The following is an 18,562-nucleotide window of genomic DNA, read 5'->3' on the forward strand; positions in this document are numbered from 1 at the left end:
CAATAATAAAATTAATCCTCAAAAATACAACTTGCCTAATAATTCTGCACTCCCTGTAAATGGCAGCAGCTTGAAAATGTTGCTGTTTAATGATATAGATGGTTACTGCACTATGTTTTTTGGCCAGTTAAATTCAATGTAACCACTTTTTTAAAACATTCTGGGCAAAGCAACAGGTTTGCTTTAATCCCCTATCTACAGAAGCATACACAGCACCCTTTTTGGGACATTTTGGGCACTAAATATACAGATACCTAGGGGCAACTAAGGGAAAAAAAGAGCTCCTGGCTAGCAATCAGGGAATGCTTGCGCACTAGAAATAACATTGTGATGGACGTGCTAAAATTAAAATTGTATTTTGTGTTATGATTAGAATCACTGAAATGTTTCTCTTTCCTATATTCCTTATACTGTATATTTGTTTTTATACGCATTATGCATATGTATGTATGGGAATGATCAATACTGCTTATTTTCCTTGAGGATTTTATATCAGATATTGTTTTAAAGTTATGAACCCAGCATTGAAAATATGAAGAAGTTACCATTTGAAATGGAGAAACAAAAGGACATGTTATTAAGAGCAGATGTCATCCCCCCACTCTCCACTCTTCGCTCTCACTCCGTCCCCCTCCCATCTAGATTCCTCAATTGTAACAGGAAAGCCTTCCCCTCCCCCTTCTTTTCACTGATCTCCTGAAAGCTTGTGTGACGCTTGGAAGGAAACTTGCTGAGCTGACAATGGACTCTTTATGACACGTGGATTTTCAAGAAGAACATGCAACAGGAAACCATCCCTATATGAACTGACCAATGAGGGCTTCATGCCAAGGACAAGCCACACAGAGGGGGTGGGTGAGGGGGAGGGTAATAAGGGGCTGGGATGTATAATGTGAACCAATCAACTGTATGCCTTGTGATTCCATGTGGCTAATAAAACTATAGTGAGGAGGACTTCCTCTTCCTCTTGCTGGTTGAAAGCTGAAAGGTGAGGATGTGAAATCTCTCTCTGGTTTGCATGCTCTCACTTTATAATTTGGACAAATGGCAGGATGGGTTTTACCCTGAGAAATTGCGTCAGGAAATTAATTAATCTATTACAACATGAAGCAGAGATCAGGCCTGATCTTGTTAATTGTGTGGTTTTGAGGTGGCAGTGATCAAAAAAATTATACTGACACCACTTTTTGGGGAGGGGGGTAAACACAAGTGCTGGCAGTGATAGGGGCTGATCCTGCTAACACTGCATTTTTGGGGATGCTATACTATTGAGGACATTACTGTTCTGATCAGAGGCGGCTCTAGGCTTTGTGAGGCCCTAGGCAAATCTGAGACATGAGGCCCCATTCACATCCATAATGGGAAAAATAATTCAAGTGATAAAAATTAACTGTATACATTGCATATATTAAGAGTTTTAAGATTGATGAACTATGAATCCACCATTTATAGAATTTTCTCTAACCAATTCTTTAGGCAAATTAGGCGGCCGCGAGGCCCCTGTGGGGGGTGAGGCCTAAGGCGACCGCCTAATTTGCCTAATTAGAGAGCCGCCTCTGGTTCTGATCATGACCAGGATACTGATACATTCAGATACTATACTGGCGGTGATCAGCAACTTATAGTGTGACTGTGATAGTCAACGCCTCAGAAAGCTTCTATTATTCCTGGCGGGCAATCTCCCTAGCGACAAAAATACAGTGCATGTTAATGCATAAGTGCTGCTTGTACTCACACAGTATCTGGCTTTCTTCTCTACCTGAACGAAAAGAGCTCAGGGAGGAAGAAACAGCCAGATCTGTTTAAAACACACAAAGGGCTGTGCTGTGATTTGGCTACAGTGGATCACCAACCTGCTGACAATGCTACCATGCTGTAGCCAATCACAACCTGTTCCAAACCCGGAAGAAAGGATGCAGCATTCCCATAAGTTGCCTAGCCTGGCTGTGCCACCCACTCACAGTAAATGTACAGTGAGCGGGTGGTAAGTGGGTAATTGCAAGCAGTGTAAGTATCTAAATTAGACCTGGTGTGATTAGTAGGGTGCCGGTCCTCGGGCCAGCCCTGAACGTCTTGGGAGTGGGTGGACATGGCCTTCTGGCTAAGTTCGCCTGCTGTCATGGGGTCTCCCTTCGGGGGGGCCCCACCTAGTACTGGGAGGATTCTGTTTCGGCAGACCCTCCAAGGAAGATGGGTCTGTGTCGGCTTCGGCTGCTCGGACGCCCCGGGGGATCAGGGATGGGTCCTTCTTTATGGAGGACCAATTGACGTTTGCACCCGTCTGCACTTTTTTTAATGCACCGGGTGGAGTTTTTTGGGTGTGTTTTGCACGCCATAGGCTTTTCAATAGAAAATTTGACCTGGTATCAGACTTTTTCAGTTTCTGTACAGCAGAGCTTAGAGAGGAGAAGGCAGGAGCAGTACAAATTGCTAACCAGGCATGATGTGGTGCAGGGATCATGCCCATAGGAGAAAAGCACAGAATGACAGAGAGATGAGCTTGTCAGTGTGCTGCTCCTTCTTTCACTGTCCAGTCATAGGGTGGGGATGAGGTGGAGATGTTTAAGTGGAAGTGGAACTGCAGCAGAAAAATCAATATCCCTAACCTGCAAAGACAGGACTTTGCTGCATGGCATAGATGTGTAAATTTCAGATCTGGATGGACATAAATTTCAATCCTTTGGCAGGTAAAAGGAGGTATTTTGTGTGTTTTATATGTATTTCAGCTGTTTGCCTGAAATTCAGGCTTATGTTTGTGTTCACATTATCTATGTAAATCTCTTTTGCTCTGCTTATGGTTGATATCTAAATCTTTACCTTTGGTGTTGTTGAAATGTTTTATTATGTCACGTGTTATCTCCTGCTGCCTTCCCTCATAATACTGAGCAATCCAGGTCTGATTCTCCCAATGACGAGGATTTATATCTGTCTCCATCCAGGGCAGGAGAAGCTGTACTCTCCGGGTCTTACTGTCATATCTTGAAATCTGTATATCATCTACGTAACCCACAGCTTGATAGGATGGGTTCCCAGCTCCAGGAGTGGAGTCTGTCGTAAAATGATAGCGAAGGCTGTGGCGTTCTGTAAAAATAAATGAAAAAATAGGATTTTTTGTACTCACCGTAAAATCCTTTTCTCTGAAGTCCATGGACGGACACAGCTCCTTAAATCTTGACAAGTGGGTTATGTTCCCTGTTTACAGGAGAGGACTAGGCAGAAACATGTTAAATAGTTAAATACATGTTACATTAACAGAGTTGAACAGCCCCGCCCAGGGGGCGGTCCCTCCAGACATAACCCCCCTCACTGCAGCATGCAGCCTCAGTTCGTAACAAGCAGTACAAACCTAAAAAGGAGGGGTGGGAGCTGTGTCCGTCCATGGACTTCAGAGAAAAGGATTTTACGGTGAGTACAAAAAATCCTATTTTCTCTTATCGTCCATGGACGGACACAGCTCCTTAAATCTTGACAAGTGGGACGTCCCCAAGCAGTGTCAAAAAACGAGGGGTGGGAAATATATCAGTAAAAACAATTTTAACTTCACCCCAAAACAAGCAGAGCTCCTCAACGGAGGAGGTGCAACTTTAAACAGCCGCCTGCAAAAACTAGCGGCTGAAAAAAACATCATAAGATGCACTCACAGCAACCATGTAAATTCTGGAAAAAGCGTGAACGGACGAGCAAATCGCCACCTCGCACACCTGTGAGACCGACGCATGATGTCGAGAAAAAAAAAAAAACCCAGGAAGCACCAATTGCCCTGGTCGAAAGTGCCGTGACCGGAAAGGGGGGCCCGCCCTTAGGAGCATAGGCCTGTATGACGGCCTGCCCGATCCACCGAGAAATGGTGGTCGACGAGACCGCCAGGCCCTTTTGTGGACCAGACACCGACACAAAAGAGAGTCAGAAGCTCCGAAATGGAGCCGTAGTAGGCTGGTATACCCACAAAGCGCGTACCACGCCTAAAGTATGAAAGGCCGAAACCTCCTTCGGAAGAAGGGAAGGTCGCGGGCGCACCATCACCTAATCCTTATGGGGGATCAAGCATGGCGGCTTGCAAGACAAGACCGCCAACTCAGAAACCCCTCTAACAGAGGTAAAGGCCACTAAAGGGGCCACCTTCTGAGATAGTGTCAAGAGAAAATCTCTGATGTTTCCAAAAGGAAGGTTCCTGAAGAACCGAGAGCACCAGAGTCAAAACTCATGGGGGAAGAGATGGGCCAAGAGGGGAAAGTATATGACAAACCCCTTGCACACAAAAAAAAGGGGACCCACCAGGGAACGGGCCGCAAAAAGGCCACTAAAAGAACACAGCCAAGGCTGAAATCTGCCCCCAAACGGTGCTTTAAGCAATTTTTAGATCCAATCCAAGCTTTAAAAACAGCATGACCCTGGACACCGAGAGTACGCCCGTGGACGTCACTCCATCCCTTCGCACCAAGAGAAGTGCGACGGTAGATCCTCCGGAAGAAGACTACGGTGCCCTGTTGAGATGACCGAGTCAGACAGACCCTGGTCACCTAAAGTCTGGCTTCCAATAACCATGTTAAGCAAGTCAGTGACTGTACAACAGGAGGAAGTATGGGACCTTGAGACAGGAACCTCCTGCCCTGGCAATCGCCAGGGTGCCTCTGCTACCAGGCGCCCGATATCAGCGTACCAAGGACGCCGAGATTAATCTGGAGCGATTAGAATCATCGGGATCTCCTCAGCATCCACTCTGTGGAGCGGCCGAGGAAGCAACTACCATGGAGGAATGGCAAAAAATCACCGATACAGACAACACAGGGCCACCAGCGCGACTGACGCGTCTATACAAGATCACTATACCTGGCCACTAACTGACACCCTTGCGGCGGAGACAAGCTGCCAGGAGATCCATGCCATGTGAGGCTCACCTCCTGCAAGGGAGCCGAAACACCCCAAGCACAAAGACCAGTCGCCCTGGTCCAGCATCTGGCGACTCCAGTAGTCCGCCTGCCGGCATACCTGATGGTAGACTGAAGCCACGGCCGTGGCGTTGTCCGGCTGAAACCAGATCGGTCGACCACAAGGAGAAGCATAGCCTGATCGCCTAAAATAGTAGGACAATGAACAGTAGACAGCACCTGGTATTCCCAGGCGGTCTCCCACCAGGCACTAGCCAGGCCCGACCCTGGGTAGCTACCGAGACCAGACACATTCAAGGAGGTGTGGTCATAGGTCCACGCAAGTCCAGCGACTCAGGGCCGACTGGACCCCCCAGTTTTGTGAACCTCCAGGTTCACAACCCGTGAGCTGGCATCCGTCGTAAACACCGACCACTGGAAGGAAGGAACAACTTCCTGGACCGAAGAGTCGGGAATCTCTGTCACCAACTCAGAGAGACTCTGACTAGGTGGCGCACAGGAATCTAATGATTTCAGAGACAAGAGATTTTTACCACCTGGACAGTAGTTCCACTGGAAAACCAGGGTGTGGAACTGGGCATACAGTACCACCTTGAAGGAGGCTACCCACAGAACCCGAACCAGCAGGCGCCCGGAGAGAAGACCGATTGCGTGATGCCAATACCTTCTCCGCAGACTGAAGAGTCTGCAATTTCTCCAGGGGAAGAAGGACCTTTGCCACTGAGGAGTCTGGATCAACACTAGATACTCCAACGCTGAGTCGGAACCTAGCATGCCCATAATTTGAACCCTGGGTCGCACACATGGAGGGCAGGCTTGCTGCCACTGAGCTACACTTTCTGGCCTAAACGTTTAACATCCACCCGAATCTTCGGAGGGTCTGAATGGGAATAACCCATCCACTAGGTCGGAGACAGAAGCTGCTCTCAGAAGAAAGTCGTCAAAGTAGCCAATGAGGCAAAGCCTCGCTGTCCCAACAAAATTCAAATAAGTGCGAGCTCCTTGCTGAAAACCCATGGTGCTGACGCCAGATCAAAAGGGAGGGCCACAGGCTGACAGAGACCCTTCTCTCATCACGAAGCACAGAAAAAAACACTGTGACATGTGCAAAACAGGACATGCATGTATGCGTCCCTGATGTCCGAGGACGTCAGGACATCCCCCGGATGAAGCGCAGCTACCACCGAACAAATGGATTCCATGCGGAACTACCCGACGTTCACAAAGGTATTTAGGGCCTGAGGCCCATAGAAAACCCCAAAACTCTCGTCCTGCAGGAAAGGTAAAATTACCTTGCAGCTTAGCAAATCCCACACTGCCCAAGGCAGACCGACGGGCCGGGAGGGGAAGACACAAGGACAGAACTTTGTTCTGTGGATAGGAGGAAACCCTATCTAGTACTCCGAAGAGACCACCTCGCAGACCCACTAGTCGGAGAGCAGGGAGGTTTCACTGAATTGTGAACCTGCAAGCCGCCCCTCCCACCTAGAGACAGGGAGGGAAGGCTATATACATTGGCAGGATTTGGGTGCCGGCGTGATCGGCTTATGCACCCAGGGACAGATTAGTCCCCCAGCTGGGCCTTTGACGGCCTGGGAGGGTTGCCCCTAAATAATACACACACATAGTGTGTATGTATATTATGTAGGTGTATGCACACATGTCTTTGGAGGAAACCGGAGTACCCGGAGGAAACCCACGCAGACACAGGGAGCGACAATGCAAGCTCCAGGCAGATTGGCGTCAGTGTGCAGATTCGAACCAATGACTCTTTTGCTGCCAAGTAATGGAGTTAAGCACTACACCACCGTGTGCATAAAACCATTCTGAAACAGACGCCCTGGATAACAAGGGCGCAACATTCAATGAAGCATCACAGACGTATATGAGGCCCTGGACCAGCTGGTCCGCTAGGCTAATAACCTCAGGAGAGAGTCGGTGCTCCTCCACTGTCTGGTGCAAAATGCTCACTCTGTGAGTTGTATACAGCACTAGGGGTCAGGACTACTCCAAGATGGCCGCCGAGCGTTCAGAACGCGGCCACAGGAAAATGGCCAGCACAATGTAAGCTGCGCCATAGCGTGGCTACGACAAAATGGGCGCCAATGGGAGTTTTCAATGTAATTGAAAAACCTCCCAAAAAATAGCGCCAGCGACCACTGAGACCCCAGTGTAGTGGCCACAATAGGCCGCAAGCCAGACCCCAGCATGGTAACCATGAAACGGGTCAGTACTTCGGATCTTCTATCAGTCAGATCCATACAAGCGGGGGTTCCCGCCCCGGCGGTGAGGGACTACAAAAGCCCTCAGTGGCTTTTCTCATTCCGCATCTCAGAAATTATCAAAGAAGGGCACAGAAGGAAAAAACCTACACAGCGGTCTGATTTGTGTGATCCAAAAAAGACCGAGCCCTCGGCGGAAACCCAGCTGCACTATGCAGCTTAGGAGAGTCCCTTGCAGCAGTAAAAAGCGCACCCATAAATGCCTTATTCTGCCTTTTTTTTTTTTTTTTTTTTTAACTAGGTACCTAGTCCATGGCTCCATAACAGAGCATTCCCCAGGGGATAACGGGGGAAGGGGGCACTCTTTTACCGCCCGCCCGCAGTCCACCCCCACCCTGGCACAAACTGTGTCCAGGACCAACAATAAAAACTCTGTGGGAATCCCAGGTGCTAACACCTGCTGCCACCACCAGCATGTGGGGAAGGACCCAGATACTGACTCCAATATTTACATATAGTGTGTATTATAATATGCACACCTGTCCATACAAATAGACAAAAGCTCCTAGAGCCCTATTTAGGGCCTCTCACCCACTTGCTGCGCTGACCAGGGGTAACCAGGGGACTCCCTCAGGAGGAGACTGCCCAGCGCTGCCTGTGAGGAAAAGAACCGTGAGGTAACTTTTGCAGGGACCTGTGTTTAAACAGGAAAAGCCTCCTAGGGCTTTATTATATAAGGATAAGACACAGATAAAGCATAAAAAGCAAAACCGTTACAGGTGTCACCAATCAGTCAGCGTCTGCTGAAGTATAATCATAAACATCTGTGCTCATCACAGGGCTTTTTACCTCACAGGAAAGCCCAATACAAAAAAGAAAAAGCACAGGCCAGATAACACAGTCCCCTCAGGCAGGCCCCCTCCCCCCTGACAGCGGCAATGTTAGCAATGCAGCAAGGGAAAGGAGCAGGGAAGTAAGGGGAAGGGACCCCGAACCCCAGGAATGCCCAGCTGTACCAACCCACCGAAGCAGGAGGGACTGTACTTACCTGTCCAAGCGAGGACTCGCTGACGCATTCCTGACAGAACTACAACCGAAATGGAGGTAGCTGTCGGCCCGGTCCACTGTGAGTGAGACAACACCACAGCCCAGTCATATGTGGACCTCGGAGCAAAGCTCACCGGCCACCTCAGGAGTCATGAGGTATGGCGTGGCAGACCAAGCCTCTTTGCAAAGGTGTGCCCACGCTTGCTGGTCGGACTGAGTAGACTACAAGGATCTATATTATCCAGCCTGTCTCTCAGCCGACAGTTGAAAGAAGATTCTTCAAGAAAAAGTAAAGTAAAATAAAATAAAATAAAATTTCTCCTCAGGGCGCTGGGCCCAAAGGGAGCCATACGTCCTTCTCCTTTGCTAGGCAGAACGAAACTGAGGCTGCATGCTGCAGTGAGGGGGGTTATGTCTGGAGGGACCGCCCCCTGGGCGGGGCTGTTCAACTCTGTTAATGTAACATGTATTTAACTATTTAACATGTTTCTGCCTAGTCCTCTCCTGTAAACAGGGAACATAACCCACTTGTCAAGATTTAAGGAGCTGTGTCCGTCCATGGACGATAAGAGAAAGTAAGATTTAATTAATCTTTGAAAACCCTGCTACATTTTTCTCTTGTTTTCAAACAATCTATCTCTTGAAGGAAACAGAGGTAAGCCAAATGATCTAGGAATATGCGGACCTAATTGCGATCTGAATCTGTACACGTAGAATCTGCAAAGAATTGCAAAATTTGTAAATACCATCTGGATTCTACAGGGAGGGATTCCAAAGTTTGATCCTTTGATATTTGAAGAATTTGATTTGTCATAAAATATCTGATTTAACCAAATGTGCAGATTGATTCACTAATCTGTAAACACAATAACCATTTTCATTCCCTCATAGATAGAACTTCCCATTAGAACTTCTCTAAACAAATTGATAAATTAGAAATCTAAAAGAGAACATGACCTAGCTTTGCCTTCAGTTGGTGGCTTATTGAAGCTGTTCACTTTAGAATGGAGAATTTCTGGACAGTTGACCACATAATTTTGATGGGCACCCCTAAACTGCTTAGTTTGCAACTGATTTTCTGGTCCATGTGAACCATGAATGGTAGTTACGAACAGACTGTGTTCTGAGACTGTAACTTTTATCAGAGGTAAAACATACTTTTCATTGACATAAGCATACATGTGATCTGTAATTTTAGAGTTTCCAACAGGTGGTACAAGAAGCAATTTGTGTCTATAATCCACAATTTAGCAGGATCTGGGGAAGCACACAGGGTAGCCATATCCAATAGATGACATGTTTAGAGCAATGTGGCCTCATGTTTAGAGAAACTTTGAAATACATCTTCGAGTCATCTTAGAAATATATTTGGTAGGAGAAAATGGCCTAAATAGGGAACCTGCAAATGGATTTTCAGTGCAGGTACTATAAGGCCCCGTACACACGACCGAACATGTCTGCTGAAACTGGTCCGCGGACCAGTTTCAGCAGACATGTTCGGTCGTGTGTAGGCCCGAGCGGACAGGATTCCAGCATACATTTGCCCGCCGGGCCTTTTCCCAGCGGGCAAATATTTCCGGGCTTGTTTTTAAACAGCCCGCTGGAATCCTGTCCCCTCGGACATGTTCGGTCGTCTGTACAGACCTACCGTACATGTCCAAGCGCCCGCCATCCCTCGCATGCGTCTAATGACTTCGACGCATGCGTAGAAGCATTGAACTGGCAGGGCCGCCCACGTCGCCGCGTCATCGTCGTATTGTTTACGCGCGGATTTCTGTATGATGGTGAGTACAGCCACCATACAGAAATCCCCGGGCATACATGTACGGTGAAAACGGTCCGGCGGACCGGTTTCATCGTACATGTATGCTCGTCTGTTCGCGGCCTTAGCCTCTGACAAGGTTCCACCATCCACTTTCTCTCCCATTAAGTAGATTGACATTCCAGTGCCTCAGGAAGTGATAAATGTCCCTATCTCTTAGTACCCCCAGAAGGTAAAAAAAAAATGCAAGTTCCAAGCGCAATGAGGTTCCAAGGGGATATGGAGATAGCCATAGTAAGGGCAGATCCAACTACTCATCCGATCAGCAATGAGACATGAGCACAAAACAACAAATATACAGTAGGAGCGCTCCCAGCCCTGTGGAAGTCAATAGCGCTGCAAGCCCGGGAATAGATCAAATCAAAATTGTCCTCTCCACTGGCTTGATCATGTATCAGTCTGGGCACTCCTGCATGTCATGCTTTTTAACTTTGCATTAAAGTGAATTTTGATTTGATCTATTCCTGGGCTTGTGGCTATATTGACGTCAACAGGGCTGGGAGTGCTTCTTTATTTGTTGTTTTGTACCCCATACGGTGTCTACCACTATACTGATTTCCTGGAGGCCATGCTATTCCATAGATGTAGCAATTTATAGCTTATTTAGGCCCCAGATTGGTCTGCAAAATTCCTCATGCCGAATTAGGACACCAACTCCAACAGCATAACCTGGAGATATGCACTACTGCTGTTCATTTTTATCACTTTTAGGCATAGTAGTCCACTAGATGGAAAAGAGTGAGGATAATGTTTATTGGAGTGTCATCATTTCGCCTTGGTGCTCCTACCTGAATGCATCATAAATAAACTATTTGCTAATGTCTACTAGAACTTGATCTACATTGCCCTGAATGATTATTTTGGTTGACAGTGTATTAAAAACCACCCTTTAGAATACCCAGCTTATGCCCTAAAGTTCATGCAGAACAATTGCAATAACTCACTTTTAATTTAATGAAATAATATAATATAAAATATGCTGATGAAGAGAGCTCATTGCTTTCAGTCCTGCCAAAGACCAAAAACATAAACTGAAACCTTATACATTTGTTTTTCATAGGCATCTTTGTGATTTTGTGATCATCTTCCAGCTTTCTTTTAGAGCCTTCAAAGACGATATACAGTATTACCAAGGTAGCTCTCAACTTCACTTCCCAAATTCATAAGAATGGTTTCATCCCTTTGCAGCTTGATTAATTAGAAATCCAACATTAAGAAGAATCTACCGGTGCAGAAAATTGCACTATTAGTCAGTTAGTTGAGTAGAATTTGGAATTCTGATGGAATTTTTTTTTTGTAATGCACACCCAACAATTAAAAGTAGAAGCCTAGAAAACAGGAATTCAAGCATACCTATACTAAAATGTTAATATAAAGCTACATGAGCATGCATAGATAGATCATCATAACGTATCCTTCCTTGAAAAAATTGCCTTGGTACCTCTGATGTTAGTCACATATCAAAAATCCTAAGAAATATACTTACAAGATTACTACTAAAGGGGAGAATTAGTCAATCTTAACTCTAATCCTCCCCAACAGCAAGTGAGATCAGTCTTTAGTATTTGGTGCAGCATATTCATTGAGGTACATTTAACATAAATATTCAATTTCCTATCCAATCTACAGAGGAGATTGTGGATAGGCTGTACTGTTTTACCTCCAAGTCATAATTCATCTGTCCTTCAAACATTGTGGTCGTCAATAACGGAGATGCTATCAAGACTCCAGAACCTGTTTTGCTCTCCGCCTGACGTTGATCACCATTGACCTTCTCCTTCACATTCAGCCATTTACATTTATGCCTTATCCAGGAATTCCCAGATAAGGAAAATGTGGCTTACACTGCACCGGATTCACTTATCTCTCACTGCTGTATTAAGAAAAACACATACAAGTTTAATAAATATTGAGACATTTTAACAAAGTAATGCATCATAACTGAATTACCCAGAACCTCCTGCCATTCCAAAGTATTCCAGAATACTGCATATTTTACTCTGAGATCAATACTACATTACACTAATGCCGCGTACACACGATCTGGCTTTTGCCCGGCCAAATCTCATCAGAATTCCGACGGAATTCCATTAGAAAAATATAGAGCATGTTCTATATCTAAAGTCCGATTTAATTAATCGGAATTTCCGATAAAAAAACTCAGATGGGGCTACACACGATCGGAAAATCAGATGGAAAAAGTCCATCGGATATTCCGATCGTGTGTACGGGCATTACTGTGCACACAGATTAAAGCGGAAGTCCAGGCATACATAAAATTTAGGGGGCGCCGGTGTACCCTCCGCCTCACTCGGGAGCCGATGCGCGTGCCCGGCACCCACAATGTCCACTGGGCACCCGCGATTGCTCGTCACACAGAGCAGGACGTGTGTGTGAGGAGACAGATGTGTGTTCGTTGTATATAGGAACACCAATCGGTCACCTCCCCCCACAGTTAGAATCACTCCCTAGGGAACGCATTTAACCCTTTGATCGCCCCCTAGTGTTAACCCCTTCCATACCAGTGGCATTTATACAGTAATCCGTGCATATTTATAGCACTGATCGCTGTATAATTGTCAATAGTCCCAAAATAGTGTCAAAAGTGTTCGATCTGTTCTGAGTCCTGACAAAAATCGCTGATCGCCACCATTACTAGCAAAAAATAATAATAATAAAAATGCCATAAATATATCCCCTATTTTGTAGGTGCTATAACTTTTGCGCAAACCAATCAATACACACTTATTGTGTTTTTTTTAACCAAAAATATGTAGAAGAATACTTAAGGGCCTAAACTGAGGAATACATTTTTTTTTTTTTTTTTTTTGGATATTTATTATAGCAAAAAGTAAAAAATATTTTTTTGAAATTTTCCGATTTTTTTGCTTTATATATAAAAAAAAAAAAAAAAAATGCAGAGATGATCAAATACCACCAAAACAAAGCTCTATTTGTGGGGTAAAAATTATCAAAATTGTATTTGGGTACAGTTGGTGCATGACCGCGCAATTGTCATTCACAATGTTACAGCGATGAAAGCTGACAATTGGCCTGGGCAGGAAGGGGGAGAAAATGCCCGGTATTTAAGTGGTTAAAAAAAATAATCTTTACTTTTTTTTTTAGAAATGCAGATTTTAACATCCCTGCGAAAAAAGGAAAAATTTGCTGCAGATGATTGGTGATGGTAAACGTCAGCACCACTAGCTCCTGTTCAAACCGGCTTTTGAACATTGCTGTGTTATCATACCATTCCCAGTAAGAGGACTGTCTTAACTCATTCCATACCCCTTCACAATTTTCATGTCTAATGCTTATTTTTCCACAGCTGCTCCTTTCCAGATAAGACTTCACTCACATGGGTGATCCATATAATGCAAATATTTATGCGGCTAAAGTCGCCTGAAGCTGTGTGTAGCCAGCCTATGTTACTCATCATACATAATAGGGGGAGTCCAACTGGGGGGATCCGTAGTGGAGAAGGATCTGGGTATTCTGGTAGATTGTAGGCTTAATAATAGCATGCAATGCCAAGCTGCGGTTTCCAAAGCGAGCAAAGTCCTTTCTTGTATTAAGAGAGGTATGGACTCCAGAGACAGAGATATAATTTTGCCCCCCCTGTACAAATCATTAGTAAGACCTCATCTGGAATATGCAGTTCAGTTTTGGGCCCCAGTTCTCAAAAAGGATATCGGGGAACTGGAGAAAGTGCAGAGAAGGGCAACCAAACTGATAAGAGGCATGGAGGAGCTCAGCTATGAGGAAAGATTAGAAGAACTAAATCTATTCACTCTTGAGAAGAGGAGAACAAGGGGGGATATGATCAACATGTACAAATATATAAGGGGTCCATATAGTGAACTTGGTGTTGAGTTATTCACTTTACGGTCATCACTGAGGACAAGGGGGCACTCTTTACGTCTAGGGGAGAAGAGATTTCATCTCCAAATATAGAAAGGTTTCTTCACAGTAAGAGCCGGTTCACACTGGGGCGACTTGGGATCCGACTTGAAGTCGCCTCAAGCCGTCCCAAGTCGCGCTGTCGAGAAAAACAATGCAAGTGAATGGGAGCGGTGTTAATACACACGACTCGAGTCGCTCCGACTTCAAAAGAAGTTCCTGTACTACTTCAATCCGACTTGTAGGCGATTTGTACCCATTGATTTCAATGGAAGTCGCCTCCAAGTCTGATCACTGTCTTCACTGAAGCGACTTTCCAGGAAGATAACATACATTTCTCAGGCAAACCTCTCCCTCCCCCTCCCTCCCCTAGAGCTGATTGTTGTTTGATTGGCCACTGGAAAGTCTCCTGTCCTGGAGACGACTTCAAGTCGTGTTGTAAATTGCCCCAGATCGCCCTGTGGTTCATGCTCAAGTCGTGTTGGAGTCGCCTCTGAAAGTCGTGCTGGAAGTCGTGTTGCCCTAGTGTGAACCGACTCTAAGAGCTGTGAAAATGTGGAACAGACTCCCTCCAGAGGTGGTTCTGGCCAGCTCAGTAGATTGCTTTAAGAAAGGCCTGGATTATTTCCTAAATGTACATAATATAACTGGGTACTAACATTTATAGGTAAAAAGATCCGGGGAAAATCTGATTGCCTCTCGGGGGATCAGGAAGGAATTTATTCCCCTGCTGTAGCAAATTGGATCATGCTCTGCTGTTTTTTTTTGCCTTCCTCTGGATCAACTGTGGGTATATGGGATTGTACGATATTTTTTATTTTATTTATTTATTTTTTATGATTGAACTAGATGGACTTGTGACTTTTTTCAACCTGACTAACTATGTAACTATATAACTCTATGATGCAGCAGATGTAAAGACATAGCCGTGTGTCCTAATTTGACCGGTGTGCAGGGACGTGTGTACAGCCCAATATGCATACTGTCTGAAGGATCTACCCTTCTATCAATTTGACCCACTTCATAATCATAGTAAAAATACTGCAGACTGTGAACATCCCACAGGAGCTACAGTTTTGGAGTTTTATTTTCTAGGACCTCTGCTTAAAAAACATAGGCCCGGATTCACAAAGCACTTACGCCGACGTATCTCGAGATACGCCTCGTAAGTGTAACTGTGCGCCATCGTATCTGTGCGCCGTGCCCACAATCTGAGATATGCCGACGTAACTCGCCTACGCCATCGTATCGTGGGCGGATATTTACGCTGGGCGGATTTGCCGCTCCCATTGATTTTCTATATGCAAATGAGGGAGATACACCGATTCACAAACGTACTTGCGGCGGGGCATAATATACGCGGTTTGCGTAAGTCATACATCCGGCGTAAAGTTATTCCCCATATATGAGGCGCAACTCATGCTAAGGTATGGACCAGGGAACACAGCTGTCGTATTTTACGTTGTTTACGTAGTATGTGAATAGAGCTGGGCGTAGGTTATGTTCACATCGTAGGCAGTGATCCGTCGTATCTTAGGGAGTAGTTCCGACGTGATTCTGAGCATGCGCAGAGGGATGCGTCCACGGGACGGCGCATGCGCAGTTCGTTTTAAGTACTTCTATGATGCTTGGCCCATCATTTGCATGGGGTCACGCCTCATTAGCATGGCTCACGCCCACTTCCACCTACGATGGCTTACGCCGAGGGTACCCAGCGCAGTTTGGGAGGCAAGTGCTTTGAGAATTCGGTGCTTGCCTCTCTGCGCAATGTCGGCGAAGCATATATTAGATACGCTACGCCGGCATAAATATGCGCCAATGTATGTGAATCCAGGCCATAATGTTTGGGGGTTGCAAGTAACTTTCTAGAAAAAAAACTTGACGTGATTGTAGACGTTTTAGTGCAATTGTGACAGAGAAAATTTAGTACTGTCCGTGATACTTTTTTTATATACAATTTTTCAGGACAATCTTTCGGGGTGTGTCCCCTTCTTCAAGGTGAGTACTGCTTGGACCTTAAAGAAGGGGACATACCCCGAAAGCTTGTCCTGAAAAAATGTATGTTAGTGAAAATAAAAAAAGTATCACGGACAGTACTCAATTTTCTCTCTAAAAAAAAAGAAATGCTGGTTTACACATGGAGAAGAGAAGTGTCAGAATAGACCTGGCACTGAAGTCCTAATCAGATTTAAATCAGTATGCACAGATGCACGCACATGTGAATTTTTGTGAAAAGAGAGAAAGATCCACTAATATATCTAGACATTAACTAACGTAAAAGCGTAAAAAATGAAAATAAAAAGCAATGGTAAAAAACAAAAAAATGCAGATTTCTTCTGATAACGTGATGTGATTGATGCCAAGAACACTAAGGCCCCGTACACACGACCGAGAAACTCGACGGGCAAAACACATCGTTTTGCTCGTCGAGTTCCTTGTTCGACTGTCAGAAAACTCGTTGAGCCAAATTTTCCCATTGCCCAACGAGGAAATAGAGAACATGCTCTCTATTTGGCTTGACGAGTTTCCCGACGGGTTTCTCGGCGAAAAGTGTACACACGACCGGTTTTCTCGGCAGAATACGTCTCCCATCGAGTTTCTTGCTGGATTCTGCCGAGAAAACCGGTCGTGTGTACGGGGCCTCACACTAAATGATGAAACAAATACATCAATAAATAAAAAAAGGAAAATATACACACTAACCTGCCCGAACAATCAATAAACACAGATAGTTTATCAGGACGTAGCCTAGTAGAGCCATCTTAATGAGCCGTGTCTTCTCGTATTCTGAAGTAATTGTTTAACAGCTACTTTCTATGGGGCTTTCCCGCAGCTCGATGATTGGATAACTGGGATCATCCCACTTTTCTGAGCTCCAGAAAGCTTAAGAACTCATTTCTTTTCTAAACAGCTGCAAGGAAACTATGCCACTGATAAAGCACAGAGCCAGTAGATTGTGCAATCATATTACAGGCTGCTTGTAAAAATGGGAATTGCTGTTTATTGTACATGTGTTAACCACTTCAGCTCCAGAAGATTTACCTTCCTTTCATGACCAGGCAATTTTTTGCTTTTTGCCACTGCGTTAATTTAACTGACCAATTTGCAAAACGTTACTGTAAACTCTAGCATGATTTTATATAGTAATATTGTTTGCAGGTATAGACAATGTATATGTCAACATCACCTGCGTGTATGCTTCCCCCTGTTTCTAACTCCCTGAAAATTCAATAAAAATCGATTGAAGGAAAAAAAAAATTCTAAAAAAAAATTCCCACAAATAGAGCTTTCTGTTGGTGGTATTTGATCACCACTGGGTTTTTTTAATTTTTTTATTATATAAACCAGAGGTGCCCAACCTTTTGAAGAGCGAGGGCCACTTAAAGCGGTGGTTCACCCTCCATAGCAGCATTTTAGCATAAAATGAGGCATAGTAGCGCGAGCTACAGTATGCCTGTCTTGATTTTTTTATCCCCGTACTCACAGTGCAATCCTACATTGAAGATTCCGTCTGGGCGTTCCTATCCAGACGGAGGATGATTGACGGCCGGCTCTGGCACGTCACGCTCCCCGAAGACAGCCGGAGTAGGTCTCGGCTCTTCACGGCGCTATACGGCGCCTGCACACAGACTATGCGCAGGCGCCGTGAAGAGCCAAGCCTATTTCGGCTATTTCCGGAGAAGCGTGACGTGCCAGAGCCGGCCGTCAATCATCCTCCGTCTGGATAGGAACGCCCATTCCCCGTGGGGAGATGGAATCTTCAAAGTAGGATAGCACTGTGAGTACGGGGATAAAAAAAATCAAGACAGGCATACTGTAGCTCGCGCTACTATGCCTCATTTTATGCTAGAAGAAAAAACTTTTTTTTTTTTTTGTTTATAGGGTGAACCCCCGCTTTAAGCGAATTGGTAACTGGTTGCGGGCCACAATGAGCGGAGCAGGAGGATGACAGGTCCGTGTCCATGGACACAGCCCACTCTACTCTATGGGCCCTCTGATCCAATCCGATTAGCCAAGATGAAAGGGGGCAGATCCCTTTCTATTTTTTTTTTTTAGGGAGGCGGGTGTAAACAGACACAAGTCTGTGTCTGTTTACTGCTCCATAGAGGTAAATATTAAGTCTGATTGGGTCGGACCGATCATGTGAAAGGGGCCTAAGGCTGCTTTCACAATGATGCACTGCGATTTTCCCAAACCGCAGGTGCAGCGCAGTGCATCTGTGTATTTTTTGCGGGTTAGCTGCACTTTGCCATAAACTTCTATTATATCCTGCAGGTGTGGCGCACTTTCTTAAAGTGCAACAAACCCGCAGGTAATAACAGAAGTCTATGGCTCAGTGCTTGATTCCTCTACCAGCGGCTTCATTCACAAAACTGCTGCTCTGGGATGGTGGTCGGCAAACCGTAATCTGGGCTTGCCAACCTGCTATCCCAGAGCAGGAGGCCGAGGGCCACATCAGAGGGCTCCACGGGCCACATGTGGCCCCCGGGCCAATGGTTGGGCACCCATTAAATAAACGATAAAAGACCGACAATTTTGGAAAAAAAAGATTTTTACTTTCTGTTATAAAACATATCGCAATGAAAAAATCTCTTAATACATTTTGGCCAAAATTTATTCTGCTACATGTCTTTGGTAAAAGAAAATCCCAAGTGTATATTGATTGGTTTACAGGAAAGTTA

The 18,562-nt window shown here is 45.2% G+C and overlaps 1 protein-coding gene across 3 annotated transcripts in view; it reads right to left on the reverse strand.

Annotated features, from left to right (window-relative positions):
• Positions 1-16,792, reverse strand: part of LOC120914283 (major histocompatibility complex class I-related gene protein-like) — a 37,730-nt gene extending 20,938 nt beyond the window's left edge. The window contains exons 1-3 of one of the 3 annotated variants that reach the window (XM_040324913.1): positions 16,584-16,691; positions 11,641-11,853; positions 2,818-3,081 (exon numbers count right to left, since the gene is read on the reverse strand). In XM_040324913.1, coding sequence (XP_040180847.1) covers positions 2,818-2,935 — 118 coding nt within the window. In that variant the 5' untranslated portion in view covers positions 2,936-3,081; positions 11,641-11,853; positions 16,584-16,691. Of the gene's footprint in view, positions 1-2,817; positions 3,082-8,843; positions 9,574-11,640; positions 11,854-16,583 lie in introns of those variants that run through there. The other 2 variants (XM_040324911.1, XM_040324910.1) reach the window with 2 other exon arrangements.
• Between the last annotated feature and the right edge of the window lie 1,770 nt (positions 16,793-18,562).

The sequence above is a fragment of the Rana temporaria genome, chromosome 9 (assembly GCF_905171775.1).
Source record: "Rana temporaria chromosome 9, aRanTem1.1, whole genome shotgun sequence".
Lineage (NCBI taxonomy): Eukaryota > Metazoa > Chordata > Amphibia > Anura > Ranidae > Rana > Rana temporaria.